Source organism: Octodon degus, unplaced genomic scaffold, assembly GCF_000260255.1.
Source record: "Octodon degus isolate 3935 unplaced genomic scaffold, OctDeg1.0 scaffold00151, whole genome shotgun sequence".
Taxonomy (NCBI): Eukaryota; Metazoa; Chordata; class Mammalia; order Rodentia; family Octodontidae; genus Octodon; species Octodon degus.
Genome location: NW_004524727.1, coordinates 5,793,095 through 5,808,893, shown reverse-complemented (window position 1 = coordinate 5,808,893; position 15,799 = coordinate 5,793,095). Strand labels below are relative to the sequence as shown.

Below are 15,799 nucleotides of genomic sequence, written 5' to 3'. Positions count from 1 at the left end.
TGAGAAAAATGTGTATTCAGCTGTGTTTGGGTGGAACACTCTGTATATGTCCACCAAGTCCATTTGTTTCAAGCTCTGGTTCAGTTCTGTTATTTTTTTTTTTTTGCTAAGTTTTTGTCTGGTTGACCTATATTTTGGGTATAAGGGTGTTAAGGTCTCCTGTTAAGATTGTGGTATTGGATATTAGATTTTTCATGTCTATTAAGATTTGCTTTATATAGTTGGATGTTCCCGTGTTTGTTGCATACATATTTATGAGTGTTACCTCTTCCTCTTGAATTTTTCCCCTAACCAGTATATAGTGCCCTTCTTTATTTCGCTTGATCATTCTTGGTTTGAAGTTGAGATTGTCTGAGAATAGGATTGCTACCCCTGCTTTTTTTCTGAGGTGCTAGGGCATGTAGTATTGTGTTCCATCCTTTGACTTTCAGCCTATGAATGTCTTTATGAATTAAATGTGTTTCTAGTATACAGCATATTGTTGGATTTTGTTTCCTAATCCACTGTGCCAGTCTATTTCTCTTAATTGGTGAATTGAGTCCGTTTACATTGATGGTTAGAATTGAGATGTATTGACTTACAGTTGCCATGTTATTTACCTGTTGTCGTTTACTCCTTTTTCTCCTGTGTTTAATTTCTTGCCCTATTTAGTTGGTTGCTTCTGATCTCTTTCGTGGAATTGTGATCATTTTGGTCCCTCTCTAGAACTTCTTTCAGGAGCCTGTGTAGTGTTGGCTTTGTCATCATGAAATTCTTTAGCTTTTCTTTGTCATGAAAGTATTTCACTTCTCCATCAAACTTGAAAGAGAGTTTTGCAGGATAGAGTAGTCTGCGCTGGAATTTGTTTTCATAGAGGACTTGGATTACTCTGCTCCTTGCTCTTCTTGCCTTCATGGTTTGTGAAGAGAAGTCGGCTGTATTTCTGATGGTTTTTCCTTTGAATGTGATCTGCTTCTTTTCTCTAGCAGCTTTCAGTATATTATTCTTGTGCTGAATTTCTGGGATCTTGACTATTATATGTCTTGGTGTGTTTTTAATTGGGTTGAGGTTACTTGGCATTGTGTATGCTTCGGTTACCTGAATGTCAGATTGTTTCCTCATATTTGGGAAGTTTTCTGCTCTTAACTCTGGCCATATTTTGGTAATGTCATTTGTGTTGACTCCTTCTTTCTCATTGATGCCTATTAGTCTCACATTGTTCATCTTTGCATCATCTTGCAGGTGATGGATTATTTTTTCCTGCATCCTCGTTTTTAAGAGATCCTTTCTTACCTTTTCACTAGCTACACCTGTGTCTTCCATATCTGAAACTCTGTCTTCACTTTCACTTAAATGGTTTTGCAAGCTTGTGATTTAAATATTAATTTCTTCTATAACTCTTTGACTCTGCTTCATGCGATCTATTTCTTTCCTTTATTGCTTATTCAAGGTATCTGTCATTTTTCTAATCTCCTCTATTTTTTTTAATCAATGTCTTCTTTAGAAGCATTTATAAATTCTTTTACTGCAGTGCTTTTTTCAGATTGAGTTTCCTCCATTTCTGTAGTTGCTTCTTTACTTCAGATGGTATGAGTTCTGAGAATTCTTTTTTTATATCAGAAAAGAATTCAGCTCTGATTTCCTCTATAACTTTCTGCTGTTGCTTATTTACTATCGACACTATTAATTCGTACATTTGAGCTGAGCTAGTAGAAAAGAATTCCGCTCTGGGTTCCTCTGTGACTTTCTGCTGTTACTTATTTACTGTCAACACTATTAATTCATACATTCGTGCTGAGCTAGTGTCCTCTGCACTTGTTGTGGGTAGGCATTGTGTTTCCTCCATATGTTTCTGCATTTGATTCTTTACTGCAGATGTTATTAATTGAGGGATTTCTTTTTTCATTTCCAATCTGAGTTCCTCTGTACCTTTCTGCAGCTGTTTCTTTATTTCAGAAGCTGTTGATTCATTGCTTTCTGCTGTGTGATTCCCAGTTTGTGCTATATTAGTGTCCTCTGCACTTGTTATGGGTGGGCTTGGGTTCTGAGATTGCATTTTGCTCCTTCTCGTTGTCATTTTGTGTAGCACTGTCTTCTGACATTTATTGTAGATCTTTGTGGCAGTTATTACCTTAGCACCTACTGAAGTTCAGGTGCAGATCTACAAAGTTTGGGTTTATCCAGCTATGCCTGGCTTGGGTCTGGCTGCTCTGCTCAGCTCCTTACTGCTGCTGCCTTTCGGGGTAAACCTGTTGTACCCCTCTGGCAAGATGTTCTGCTCCTGGACTAGCTGGGTGGTTCTGTCCCCTACATTCTCTGCAGGGATTGCAGTTGCAGGGTTTTACCCCTGGCCTGTATGCCAGGCCTGAGCTGAGTCTGGAGGGGAAAAGATGGAGTAGGGGGGAGAGGCAGCTCTCCCACACACTCACCGGGCCTGGACTAGGACTGGATCTGGAGGTTCCCGGAACGCGACAGAAATTCCTACTCTGTGGGCCGGGTGTGTGTGTGGGGGGGTACTACGGAGTGTTGGGGGGCATCCCAAGAGGATGAAAGATGGTGTCACACACGCTCTGCCTGGGCTGGGACCAGTAGGTCACGCCAGCACAGGGCAGCTGGAAGGTCTCCCACACACTCACCAGGCTTGAGCTAGGACTGGATCTGGGGCCTCCCAGAACGCGGCAGAAGTTCCTATTGGGTAGGCGGGGTAGGGGAGGTCTTGCGGAGTGGTGGAGGGTGTCCCAAGGCGGTGGAAGAGAGTCTCACCCACACTGCATCTGGGCTGGGTCCAGTAGGTCCCGCTGGCGCAGGGTACCCGGAAGCTGTCCCACACACTCAGGGGACCTGGGGTAGGACTGGGTCTGGGTGTTACTGGAAAGCAGCAGAAATTCCTACTGGGTAGGTGGTGTGGGGGAGGTGCCACGGAGTGGTGGTGGGGCGTCCCAAAGGGGGTGGAAGAGAGTCTCACCCACGCTGCCCCTGGGCTGGGACCAATAGTTCCCGCTGGCACAGGGAAGCTCTCCCACATGCTCACCGGGCCTGAGCTAGGACTCTAAGACAAATGTCTTTAAAAGTTGTAGTTCTGGAAAGGGAAACTAAGAAGATATGTCTACCTCTTAACTAGCCGAATCTCTGACGGTGAGCTTATTTTGAAAGTGATTGGAGACACACTTATTTTAAGGATATTTAGATATAATCATAAGAAAATTGAGGTTTCAGAATGCAGGCACCAACAACTCCTAGGGTTTCACAGTCATGTAGTTCAGCTGATGTCTTAGATTATTGTTTTCTAAAACATTTCTCTAAGCAGTGCAGAGATCAGGGTGCTGGAGGTTGGTATCTCTGCATCTCCACTGGTGCTGTAGCTGCAGGTTCCTGAGGAAAGTGCCTGCAGTGGTGGAGGCTTTGTCCAGAGGATGGGGACCTTGAGTGAGAGACGCAGAGGGTCTCCTCCCAGCACGCACTCACCCTCTGCCCAGTGCCAGGAGCCCACAGAGCTGTCCCTGGTCTCTTTCAGCACCTTCTCCTGCTGCCTCTTTAGTTATAGACTTTGGTATTATTCAGGGCAGACACGGGTTCCTGCTGTCCAGAGATCTGAACAGATAATGATGCTATAATGTTCAGTCACCAGAAGTGTGAAGTGTGGGCCTGCTGCCTTCCCCTTGGCAGGAAATCCTCTTAGGACTTCATATTTAATTATCCTCCTGGTGCCATCAACATGCACAGCAGATCACCCCAGGCTGGGCCGCCAGCCAGCTGCTGCAGGACTCATGAGCTTCGCAGAGAGGCAGCAGGCTCCCGTGTTCTCGAGGTTTGTTAGCAGAATTAAACATCCAGACACCCTAATTTTTCAAAAGTAGGAGAATGTCGTTCCCATCCTGAAAATTTCCCAGCACTGGACTGAGCACCAGGCTGAGCTGGGGAAGACTGGAGGGTGGTGCCCACAGTCGGGGAAAGAGACTGTTGTGCAAACCCTTTGGTGTAGTCATCTGGGCTGTTCACCCTTCGTAATTTTCTAGTTAACTGGTGCATAAAAAATATGGGCTGAAGTACTGATGAGTCCATTGAAAACTTGTATACCTTGGCACCCCACTGTGGATCCCAGTCTTCTGTGAAAGGGAATGTATGCCTTAGTCTTGCCTTTGGGGTTCCCCTGGGTCTGAGAGTGGAGAGGAAGACAGCCCTCCACCCCAGGTGGAGCCATGTGGCTCACTGGTTTGCGTGGGCCCAGGCTCGGAAGCCTCTGGTCAGACAGCTGCTTTATTTGTTTGACAAAACATTGACAAAGTGCGCGCCTCAGCCAGTCAGAGCTTGAGGAGAGTACAAAAAGTTCAGTATGCACAGTGGAGTTTAGTTCCTTAGAAATAATTTGCTGTTGCTTAAAACTCATGGGCATGATGACTTATGCAAAAAAGATAGAAAAATGTTTGATGTTAAGATTGTGTGGGCACACACACGATATACCTGACAGTGACTATGAAGTCACTTAGTCCTGGAAGAGAAGAGACTTCTGAAAGTCCCCCAGTTCTGCCAGGTGTGATGGCTCACCCCTCTAATCCCAGTTCTCAGGAAGCTAAGGCAGTGTTTCTGGGCTACATAGTGAGTCCCTGTCTCAAATTAAAAAGAAAATAACCCTTCACTTTGTTAGCTGTGTTTTATAGGAAAGGAAATAGATGTCTAGAATTCCTTAGATTTTTGTTTAAGTGTCTCCTCATCTAAAATGACATAATCTATTTTATTACTGTCCCAGTTTTCTACAAATTACTTCCCACTATCTGTTAATTTTCTTTTACCAATTCTCCTGTCCATTATATGTTATCTTTTTTCTTCCATGGTAATATAAATTCCTTGAAAATAGGGATCTCAGAGACAGTCTTTAAGAAATTGGTGAATAAATGAATAATAAATCTTTGAAACCTCGCCAAGGTCACCCTTGCATGGCATGGCCAAGACCCCTGAGCTGTGCACACGTCCCTGCACTGATGAGGCAGGCTGACTGCCATAGCATGTGTGCAGGTGGGTGGTGCTGGAGACCTCTGTGGAGGGCCTGGGCCTTTCCATGTGTAGAGCTGTGTTTGTCTGCTGGGCTTTGCTGGCAGTGACTTGTGGCCAACTGGTCAGCTCCTGAGGAGGTGAGGCCCAAGCCATGTTTCCAGACTTGAGTGTGAAACTTGGTCCCTCTCTTCCCTGAGCCTCTGTACTTGCTGGGCCTGCAAGCTCCAGAAGGCACCGACTGACTGGAGTTCTTTGCTTTCAGCTCTACCCTCAGCCCTACATGGGCTGCAGGGGAGCCTGGACATGTGTGTGTGCCCACACTCATTCCTGCACATCCTCCTCTCGTGTCAGTGCAGTCATTGCCTGTCACTGACAACCTTGGGGTGTCATAGAACTGGAGCACCAGCCTGGTGCTGTCCAGGCCCAGGGCCTCTGCTCCTGGCCCTGGGCTGCATTTCCTTCAGGTTTCCAGGGAAACAGACTCAGCACTGGCACTTGGATGGTGCTGGACCCATGCAGTGCATTCCGAATCCCCTTCTCCTCCAAGGGCTTTGCAGGACCAAGCATGAGTGGGTGTGAGAAGACAGAGTTGGAGTGGTGTCTTCTGCCTCCCACATTGGTCATGGTCTCAGTACAGAGCTGGCCGTGTCACTGCTGCTCAGCTTGTGTTACCTGATGAGCTGTTGTCAGGCAGAGGTGGGAATATTTCCCAGAGACTTTAGCTATAGGCCCCATGTGTGAGGCAGCTGAGGCTGCCGTCATCGAGGGAGTGAGCACATGGCTGCACAGTGCTGGGCTCAGACCCCAGCATCACCTCTCAGCTGGGAATGCTGGTGGATCCTAGCAGCCTCCGTGCCATGTGGACTGAGGAAACAGGTGCGGTTATGCTGATGGTAGGTGTGACAACACGGCTAAAGCACTGGCACCAGTCCATTTGGGCCCTCCTGCTGGTGGCTGCCACACTGGGGTGCAGAGCCTTCACTCATGACATTTATGCCTGAAGGGTTAGGTGCCAAAATATCCTACCTGATTGTCATTCTGTGCCATTGCCACTTTTGAACCCTACTATAGGGGCACTGGTCCATTTTCTCTGTGTAAATGAGGTCACTAGTGAGGTGCAACAGCACGGTAGGCCCTCCTCCTCATTGTCGTCCTCCTCCTTCTCTTCACTCTGGAGTAAGCAGAGCTGTGGCTCCTTGGGGTCAGGTAGACAGCAGTCACCTTGAGACCACAGTGACCAGTGACTCCACAGCGTGTTTGTGTAGTGGCTTCCCAGGACCAGCACCAGGATGGCTGTAGATTAGATGTTTGGAGGCAGGCACTGGTGCAGAGTGTTTAGCATATCATACCGTGCCCTTGACCCTGCCACGGTGGCATCCAAGTGTTTGTATCCATTGGATTAGCACAGGTTCTGCCTTGGGGTGAATGTCTATGTACCAGATACTGAGACTGTCAGAGGTTGCAGTGAGGAAAAGCATCCTGGTTCACCTTTACATGAAGCACTGCTTTCTAATGTAAAATGTAGAGGAGTGCCAGAGACGCAATTCATGTTAGGATCACAGTGCAGAGGAAAATCATTTGCTGCACAGAAGAAAATGAGTATTCTGTACTTGGCTCTCTAGAAATGGAAATGTGAGGGAAGATACTTTGATTTATAGCAAAAACATCTAACACATGCACTTTAGTAAAATCTCCGATTTCCAATTAGGAAAAGTTTCTAGGCAACATGTAGACTAGTGTCTTAGTTACTTTTTCCTTATTGCTGGGACAGAATACCCAACATCCAAAAATAAGGAAGGAAAGGCTTATTTTATTTAGCTTATAGTTAGTGGAGGTTTCAGTCCATACTCAGCTGGCTCCAAGGCAGAGCTGCACATGGCAGAGGGCAGCCATTGATGGCGGCAGCAAAGAGCAAAGGGAGGAACAGAGGCTGAAGCAGCTAGCAAGCCTCTCTCCCCTCACATTTGTATGCAGATTATTCCCCCCCCCCCCCGCTGGTGTAGTACTCCCACCCATAATCCCAGTATTAGATCACAAATTAACCGCAAAATCTGGAAGCCTCCGTGAGTGTGTGAGACTTTGAGAGGAACAACTAGACACTGGCCTTGGTCGCTAGCTAGCAATTTTCTAATGAAAATTAGAAACTAATTTTAGATTCCAACTTTTAAAAGTTCACTTGGTGTGGAGTATGGTAAAATGTTCCAATATCAAATAAAATAATTCCATATTTTAACATGATGTGTTGAATACTGTTAAGCCAATTATGTGGAAGTTGGATTTTTTAATTTGACTTTATTTTGGTAAAGTTAAAAGCCTTTCTGTAGTTTGGTAATTATTTTTAATATACTTGTTTGACATTGAGTTAGATCTAGATTTTTAAGATTTTTAGAAGTACTTACTCATCTATGGTGCACACACATCACGCAGCCTGATGCCTTTTCCATCTCTTGTGCCCATCCCTGCTCCATCTCTTTGCCCCTTCCCAGTTGAGAAAGATCCATTTCCCTGTTGTCTTTTATTTTGCCTTTTACATATACTTAGCATTTCTCATGTAACCAACTATGTGATACTTCGTCTTGTTTCTCTTACTTAGTTAAGCACTTGAGGTGCATCCCTTTTCTTACAGATGACCCCAGTTTATCCTTCTTCATGGCAGAGTAGTGCTCCATGGTGTGTAAACACCACATTTTCTTTACCCGTGGGCCTGTTGATGGGCATTCAGGCTATCTCGTGCTGCTGTAAACATAGACCTGGATCTTTTGAAGGTGTGTGTGGCTACAATAGCGAGATACCTCAGGCAAGCTCACCGTATAACAAGAGGTGTGGCGAGCTGGCTGTGGAGGCTCAGGTGCAGTGCTGGCACTGGTCCATCTCTGATGAGGCCCTCTTGGCTGTGTCCACCCTGGCGGGGGTATGGGCATCAGGAAGAGGCCAATGGGGAGACTGAGGTCACGCCGTCCATTCCAGGGTGCCTGCGAGTGCGGAGCCCCAGACACTGCCCCCAGTGCTCCTCCCTTGTCTGCATGCCATGCAAGGGCTGCACGCCCAGACTCGAACCTATGTGTAACAAACAACATCCGCACTAGAGCAGTTGTTTTTTACTTTGTTTATGTTGCTAAATTTCCCCACAGCACATCATAAACATTTTCAGAATGATGTCTAATCCGAGTGATCGTGTGTGGGTTCTCCTGGACCCACTCAGGCCTCTTCATCTTGGTGTGCCTTCCTCTCACAGGTGGCTGCTGCTGACGTCCAGAGTGGGGAGCAACGCTCTGCCCTGTTCACAGAACTCCTGGAGCACAGCCGCTCGGAGGCCGAGTTTCAGCATCTGGCCCTGCTCTTGCAGGCCTGGCCCCCTCTGCAGTGCGAGCACTCGTGAGCATCAAAGGAGAACAAGCCAAGGGCCTTGGTGGGGGCCTTGCTTCTGAGAACATAGTGTCTTCAGGAAGCCTTGGCCGGGCTTCACTGTGGGGACAGGGCTGAGAGCTCAGGAGCACAGAGCCCTGGGTTCCTCCTGCCAGTAGCACCAGCTGAACACTCGGGGCTGCACTGGGGGTGCAACAGCAGGTGCTGTGTGAGCCTGGGCCCCATCCTCAGCAGAGACAAAACGGGAATAAACAGACAATGGGGGGGCTGAAGGCTGTCAGCTCAGCCTTCAGGAGACTAAGGCAGGAAGATCGCACATACAAGGCCAGCCTAAGCCATATGGTGAGTTCAAGGCCAGCCTGTACTACACAGCAAGATCCTGCCTCAAAAGAATAAAAAAAAAAAATAAACATGAGAAAGAAGCCTCCTTGGCCTGGCAGAAGGGGTCTGGTGGTACGTGCCTGTGGGCCTGCTCCTGGTGAGGCCAAGGCTTGAGGGTCACTTAGGGCCAGCCTGGGCAACATGTAAGACTTTTTCTTCAAAAGACAAAAGTGGAATGAACTAGCATTGATTTCTTTTCTTCCTCAAAATTTCAGAAAGAGGTTTCTTTCTCCCTGCAGACCTTGGCCAGCTTCGCTTGTGGTTTCCTTTTTTCTTAAGCTGAACCCTTGCCACATGTTTAGCCTCTAAATTGCCCAGGCTGGGCTCCAACTTGCAGTCCTGCTTCCACAGCCTTCCAGAGTGCTGGGATTCCAGGCAGGCACCACCACGCCCAGCTCAGAGCCAAGATTTGTGTAATAAATAGCAAGATGTATCTGGTGTTAAACCTGCTTGGTGGAGTCCCCAGAATCAGAGGCTAAGTCACCCGGGCTACCCAGCATGGGGCTGCTTCCTGACACCAGCATGCTGCTGTTGACCCCTGCACTGTGGTTCGGCCCAGAGAGAGCACCCACTCAGCCTCGAGGAATGCTTAATTCCACAGCCTTGTTTGTACACAGGGTGGACCTTTTTCTGCTGTAAAGCCTCTTAGAAGGGGTGAGAATGCTAACCCTGTGCCTTCCCATCAGGGCTGGTGTGACCAGGAGCCCGTGGCTGAGACTGGCGACTGCAATGCTGACCTGGTGCTCACCTCAGGGCAAGGAGGCTGTGGGGAATGAGGTCCTGAGGATGTGCCGCTCGCTGGTCCACACTGAGCAGGCGCTGCCCACTGAGGTAAGTGGGCCGGGCCTGGCAGAGCTGGCCAGGCAGCAGTCTGCCACACAGGGCTGTGTGATGGCACCCAGGTCAAGCCAAGGCCAGTGAAGGCCTGCCAGGTATCAGGCAGCAAAGGAGAGCCATGCGAGGCCCTGTGGGCTGCTCCCAGCAGAGCTCTGCAGCAGGGGAGTTTGCGTCCTGGGCCCACCCAGCTCTGCCTGTCCTTTAAACCTCTGTGGGACACAGAACCCTTCCCTGACACCTCTCAAGGGACCCAAGGTCACCCAGTGCGATGCTGAGTTTAAAGATCACACATTGCAGAAAAATACACATTACAAACCACAGGTAGTGGAAGTAAGTGAGCAGACACGAGGGCTCTGAGAGGGAGCTGTGTGCAAGTAGTTTAGGTTCTCTTTGTTCCGAGCAGCAGCAGCAGCATCTTTACCTCAAAAGCGGTTCTGTGTGGGGTGCCCTGTGCCTCTTTTATGCCTTGTCTTAAAGGATAGGTAGTGACGAATCCACTTCAGAGAAAGGGAGAGTGCCCATACAGGCGGTGCTGTGAAGCTAAAATTAAACATACAGTTGGGGCTGGGTATTCAAGGTCTTGAGTACACACGACACCAAACTCCAGCCCTGGGACTGAAAATTAAAAAAAAAAAAAAAAAAAAAACCAGTAATAAAGACAGCAGGTGCACAGGTGCCTGGCAGGTTGTGGCTGAGCCTGCAGTGGTGGACGGAGCTGGTGCAGGTGCTTCTGTGGGCACACAGGTCTCTGCACTTCCACTCTGGGCCCCCAGAAGAGTCTGCTAGCAGTGCCTGTGATCTTGGAGGCTGAGGCAGGTGGGTTGCAAGTTTCAGGCCAGCTTGGGCAACTGAGTGCCTTCGGGAGATCTTGTCTCAAGAAGTAAAAAGAGCTGGGGTGCAACAAGCCCTGGGTTTAATCTCCAGTACCAGAAAATAAAAGAGAAAGCTAGAGGAGGAGGAGGAGGAAGAAGAAGAGGAGGAGGAGGGAGGAGGTGGTCGTGGTCACAAGAAGGAAGTCAGATGTTGCAGCCAGTCCAGAGAGCCATGCTTGTAAGCTCATTTTATCCTCCCAAGTGCTCGAGGCAGGTTTTGTGTCCCCTGTGAAGAGCAAGCCTGTCTCCCAGTCCCTGTGGGGGAGTAGCACTCTATGCATGGATGTACCTGGTGCTGATCTCACTGCTCCAATCCCTGAAAGGGCTGCGCCAGGGCAGCCGAGCTGGGGGAAGTGAGGATGGCAACGTGGGGGACTGCAGTGAGCACATCATCCCGAGCCCTTGGTGGGCCGCTGCTCGGGTCATTTTATCTTTGCTTTATAGTAACGTGAAGGGATTATTGGAGATAGTGTGCATTTGAATTGTTCATTCTCCTGCTGCGGGTGGAGTAGCACAGGAGCAAGCCATGCCCCGTGACAGCTGAGAGCCACTATCCAGCCTCGCCAGGCCCGTCGTGTGTCCTGGGTCCTGGTGCTATCTGTGTTCCCACCAAGGCTGGGTGCCCCAGATGGTCAGTCCAGCTATGCAAAATAAGCCTCAATCTTTTATATTTTGATGTTTATAATGTGCACCGTGTTTTTGTTACTTTTGCTGCAGAGAACTATCATTTGTTACCTTTTTAAAAAGCCTGTTGTCCAACAACAGATTCTGTCTCAGTAATATAAAGCAGTGAATAAAGTTGAGGTGGCCCTGTGGAGAACCATGGATTTTTACTGCTCCATGCCACCAGTGGGATGTCTCGGGCACACGCCCTGACACCAGAAGTGTGAACATCTTGGAGATATGTTGTCTGGTGCGTTCCTCCGTTTCCATGCGTGACTGCTCCCAGCTGCCAGCCACAGTCACTCACAGTGCTAAGAGCTTTGCTTACTTGTCCTCTGGCCTGCTGGGGTTGTGTCTGTTAACAGCGATTCTCACACACACCTGTGCAGGCACAACAGAAAGCAGTGTAGGGCTTTGGCCACTTTTCGGAGACCAGCGCTCGGGCATCTAGGCAAGTGAATTCTAAGCCATACACTCTTCATGGCCTGAAGTGAGTGTGGTGTGGTTGTGAGTATGTGTTACACAGAGCACAGCCAGGGCGTGCCAGCGTGGAGGTGCTGCCTGCTGACCCTGCTGTGTCTTTCAGGGCATGAAGGAGCTGTGCCTGCTGCTGCGTGACCAGGGACTGCTGTTGCCCTCCCTAAAGCTGTTGCTGGAGCACCCGGAGCCTGAACTGCATTCCCTGGCACTGGAGCAGGTCACCGCTGTCACGCAGGTAGGGAGGGGTGGACACGCTTGCTGGGGGCTGTCTTCTTTCCAGGGCGTGGCTGGGCTCTGACCTTCTCAGGACAACAGCTTTGCCCACAGTGGTGGTGCACGCCTGTCATCCAGCACTCGGAAGGGAGGCTGAGGCAGGAGGATCGCTGTGAGTTCAAGGCCAGTCTGATGCACTGTAGGAGGCCCTTCTAGACCTCATCATGGTCCAGAAAAACCCTCATTTGTAATCTCATGGAAACATTGGACTTTTATTAATTCCAGTCTACTACTTTTGGTAAAATGCATGGCAAAAATGAAGACATTAAGGCATAGTTATAGTTATGGGGTGCAGGGGGGCAGCTAGAATGTGAGCTCCTGAAACAGAGGCCTTGGCCCAGGCCCAAACCCAAGTTTCACTAATTCGTGACCAGGGGAACAGCTTGAGCGGTGGGAAGTGCACAAGTGCTGAGGCCTGGGCTCGGTAGTGACCTTGTTTGGTTTGGGTCTTTTTTATTTTACTGTATTTTTTTGGTTATATTGTTTTTTAGGGGAGGATTATTTTTTGTTTTTGGTGCCGAGGACTGAACCCAGGGCTTCCAGCTTGCTAAGCAAGCATGCTACTGCTGAGCCAAATCCTCAGCCCCACTGGGCTCGGTAGGAGGCCTGAAATCACCTCTGCACTATGCAGGGAGAGATGCAGGAGTAATCTGCACGACACAACTCAGGGTAGTGTCTAATGTCTTGGGTTGGTGCGTCAGCCCTGAGGTGTGAATCTTCTATGCCCTGAGAAGTTGTAGCCTCTTACCTCCAGGTACAGTGTGGCTGCCCAGCCTAGCTCACACATGCTTCTTGGGAGCTACAGGTGGGACAACACTGCCCTGTTCCTTCAGAGACTACCCCTAGGCACCTTGGCTAGACCTTTTGCATTGCTTAAAGTCAACCAAGGAGATAAAGGCAATGTCAGTGCATGGAAATAGGACCAGGTTTGCACAAAGTGGAGATGATGGCTCTTTTTCAGGGAGAGCCATGAAGGTGAGAGTCGTCACTCTACATAGCGAGACCCTCTGAAAAAACAGGCACAGTAACTGTCAATACCTGAGCACAGTAGCTGCTCATGCAAGCAGTGCATCCTTACTTACTTTGCAGCCTCACCGGGAACTAGCTTTGTTTGGGTGGTGAGAATCTGAATGTGAACTCCGAAGCAGTTTTCTGGAGTTGCTGCTGCAGAGCAGTCTGCTTGCCCTGGGCTGCTTGCGGAGGGCAGGTGCCCGCAGTGCTGATCAGCTGAGTGCAGTCAGGGCCTGGGGACCCTCCAGGTGCAGGAGTGGCCTCTCCCCTCTTCCTTTCAGGGATTGAACTCAGGCCCTTGCGCTTGTCAGGGAAACGCTTATTCCACTGAACCATCTCCCTGGCCCTTTCTTTCCCCTCTTCTGCCTCCCTGTGTAGTAAGTGGGTCTCAGGGGGACCCCTGGGGTGAGGGAAGAGGAAAGAAGCACCCTGCTGCCTGTGTGCCCAGGGGAGAGGCCACCATGCGGGACTGGCCTGGTGCAGGGCTCGAGTCCAGGTTGGTAGCCATCCCAGAGGCAGCCAAGTCCAGGTCCTCAATGCCTCTGTCACTTTGCTGTCAAATTGTAAATTAGGTGACCTAAGTCTGGTCTCTGGACTTGCTGAAAAAAAAATGCAACCTGACCATTGTATCCACAGAAGCCAGTGCATCACCTGCAGGCCTTCTCCTTGTCCTGAGAATGCACTAGCCACTGTGGCTCATATTTTAATAATTCAATTAAGTAATTGTGTCTATAAAGATAAGGCAAATAGCAGTCCTAAGGTAAACCTTGAAATCACACCCAGTGCTTCCTTTCAAGTAATTTCCATGACTGCTTTCCTGGTTACTGTAATTACTCTTAGCTTGGTGCAGATCCATAAAATCAAAGATTTAATTCAGAGAGGGTTCATTACCTATTGTTGAGAAGGGAATTAGGCAGATAACATGTAATGGCTTGGAAGACAGGAGCACTTTGTGTGAATAGATTTTCTCCCCTGGCCTGCGGAGCTGCGTTTATTTCTGGTGTGATGGCCGACACTAGAAGAAACCCTGGCTCCAAGGGTGACAGGTGCTGCACTGCGTGTGAGCCTGAGAGAGCCCTGTGTACCTGCTTGGTGCGGTGCAGCCCTCAAAGCCTTGTCTCCTCCACTCGAAGTCTCCTGTCTCCGGGACAGGACCTAGAGCCGAGCCACTGTCTTAACAAGGTCACCAGCTGTCCTCTGAAGGAGCTGGGCTGGGAAGTCACCTTCCTCCCCAGAGCCTGTCTCCTCATCCCACCTGCAGACTGTGCTCAGTGTGGGGTATGATTGAGGGACTCGACCAGCCAGGCCTCTGGATTTGCTCCCTGCTTGTCACAGACCTGCAAGCCGATGCAGGGCAAATTGCGAGGCAGTTTCTGAGAGTTAAAACCAAGAAACTTCACACAGAAAATTACAGCCAGTACAGATGCAGGGCTCCTGTTCTCAGCCACCACGCAGCTGCCATAATCCTGGTCAGCTCTCCACTCATCCAGGACTTGCACCACACTCAGTTGGTGGGCACAGTGGTGAGCTGGCTGTCTCTGCAAGGTGGTGGTGGCAGTGGTTCCAAGGTTGCTGTGATCAAGGTGGCAGAAGCTGCTGTGAGCTGCCTCACAGCACCAGGTATACACAAGGACCCCTGATACTGAGCGGTGTGGGCTTGGCTCCTTACAGAGCACAGGCAGTGCATGAGCCACACAGGGCTGTGGGACCCACACTAGACAGAGGCAGCCCCGGACTGCACAAGCCCAAGGGCCTCAGACACTGTCAGAGTCGGGCTGGCACCAAGTTCTGGAGGCTTCAGCTGGGACGATTGGTGGCCTCTGCAGTCACCTTGTTTGGTCAGTGGCTGCAGGATACATTCTTTCTTAGCAGAGTAGGAGTTCTCTCATTCAGGGGAGATTTTATTCCCTGTGGATCTGCACTCCAGCAAGAATGAGGTTTAAAGAATCAGAGCCCTGAGGTGCTGGATGTGGTTACCAGCAGCAGGCTTCGGGGTCCAGACTGACCTGACGCAGTTAGCTCCCCGGCTTTCTGCCTGGCGCTGCAGAGCTGGGGGGCACCTGCCTCCTCTCTCAGTGACTCAGGTTCTTGCCAGGCAAGTGTTTATTCCACTGAATAAGCATTTTTTTTATTTTTTTTGGCGGAACCGGGGATTGAACTCAGGCCCTTGCATTTGCCAGGCAAGTGACTCAGGTTCTTATGGGGGAGATGTCTCCTTATACTGCAAAGAAGCCTTTGGTGTGGTGTCCCATGCCCTCTGGGAGGCTGAGGAAGGAGGTTCCTCACGAGGTCTGGCTCTCCTGGTGTGCAGTGGGGCAGCGGCAGGGTGGGATTGCACAGATACTGCTCACAGCTGCCCCTCTGTGTCTTGTAGGTGGATGACTCCAGCTGTGATCCTGAGCTGCTGTCCCTACTTCTGGACACCGGGCTGCTGGTGCCCTGTGTCCCTACCCCCTTCTACCCGTGCCTGGTCCACCACCTGCTGGCAGCACAGGACCACTGGGATGCAGAGCAGCTGGCTGCACAACTGTGGGAGGCTGGCCACGAGGCGGAGGCTGGGTCGCTCCTGCTGGCCACGCGGGGGACACACCAGGCTCTGAGGACTTTCCGTGCCGCCCTGGGTGCTGGGCAGCCATGGGGGTGAGGGAGGAGACTCAGGCTGCTCTGCTGAGGGTCTCTGTTCCCAGCATTGCAAATAAAGCCAAGCACCTGCCAGCGTCCAGCCAGTCTCCTGACCTTGCTCCATGAGCGTTGCACTCCTGGTAACTGAGACATTTGCTTGTTTTCTTTTTGCTTCTGTCCCCTGGCTAGAATACAGATAACAAAGATTTCAAGATGCACTGCAGAAAATGGAATGTGCGGTGGTGGGCTGAGTGCAAGGGAGAGGGTGAGGACTGGCAGCCCTTGTGGGGAGGAGGGAGGCTGCACCTGGGTTCAAGTCTCAT

The 15,799-nt window shown here is 49.8% G+C and overlaps 1 protein-coding gene across 2 annotated transcripts in view; it reads left to right on the top strand.

Annotated features, from left to right (window-relative positions):
- Nbas (neuroblastoma amplified sequence) overlaps nucleotides 1-15,574 on the top strand; it is a 244,270-nt gene extending 228,696 nt beyond the window's left edge. For both annotated transcript variants that reach the window (XM_023702419.1, XM_023702418.1), the window contains exons 49-52: nucleotides 8,207-8,346; nucleotides 9,405-9,549; nucleotides 11,677-11,805; nucleotides 15,229-15,574. In XM_023702419.1, the coding sequence (XP_023558187.1) occupies nucleotides 8,207-8,346; nucleotides 9,405-9,549; nucleotides 11,677-11,805; nucleotides 15,229-15,498 (684 nt within the window). In that variant the 3' untranslated portion in view covers nucleotides 15,499-15,574. The remainder of the gene's footprint in view (nucleotides 1-8,206; nucleotides 8,347-9,404; nucleotides 9,550-11,676; nucleotides 11,806-15,228) is intronic.
- Nucleotides 15,575-15,799: the final 225 nt, after the last annotated feature.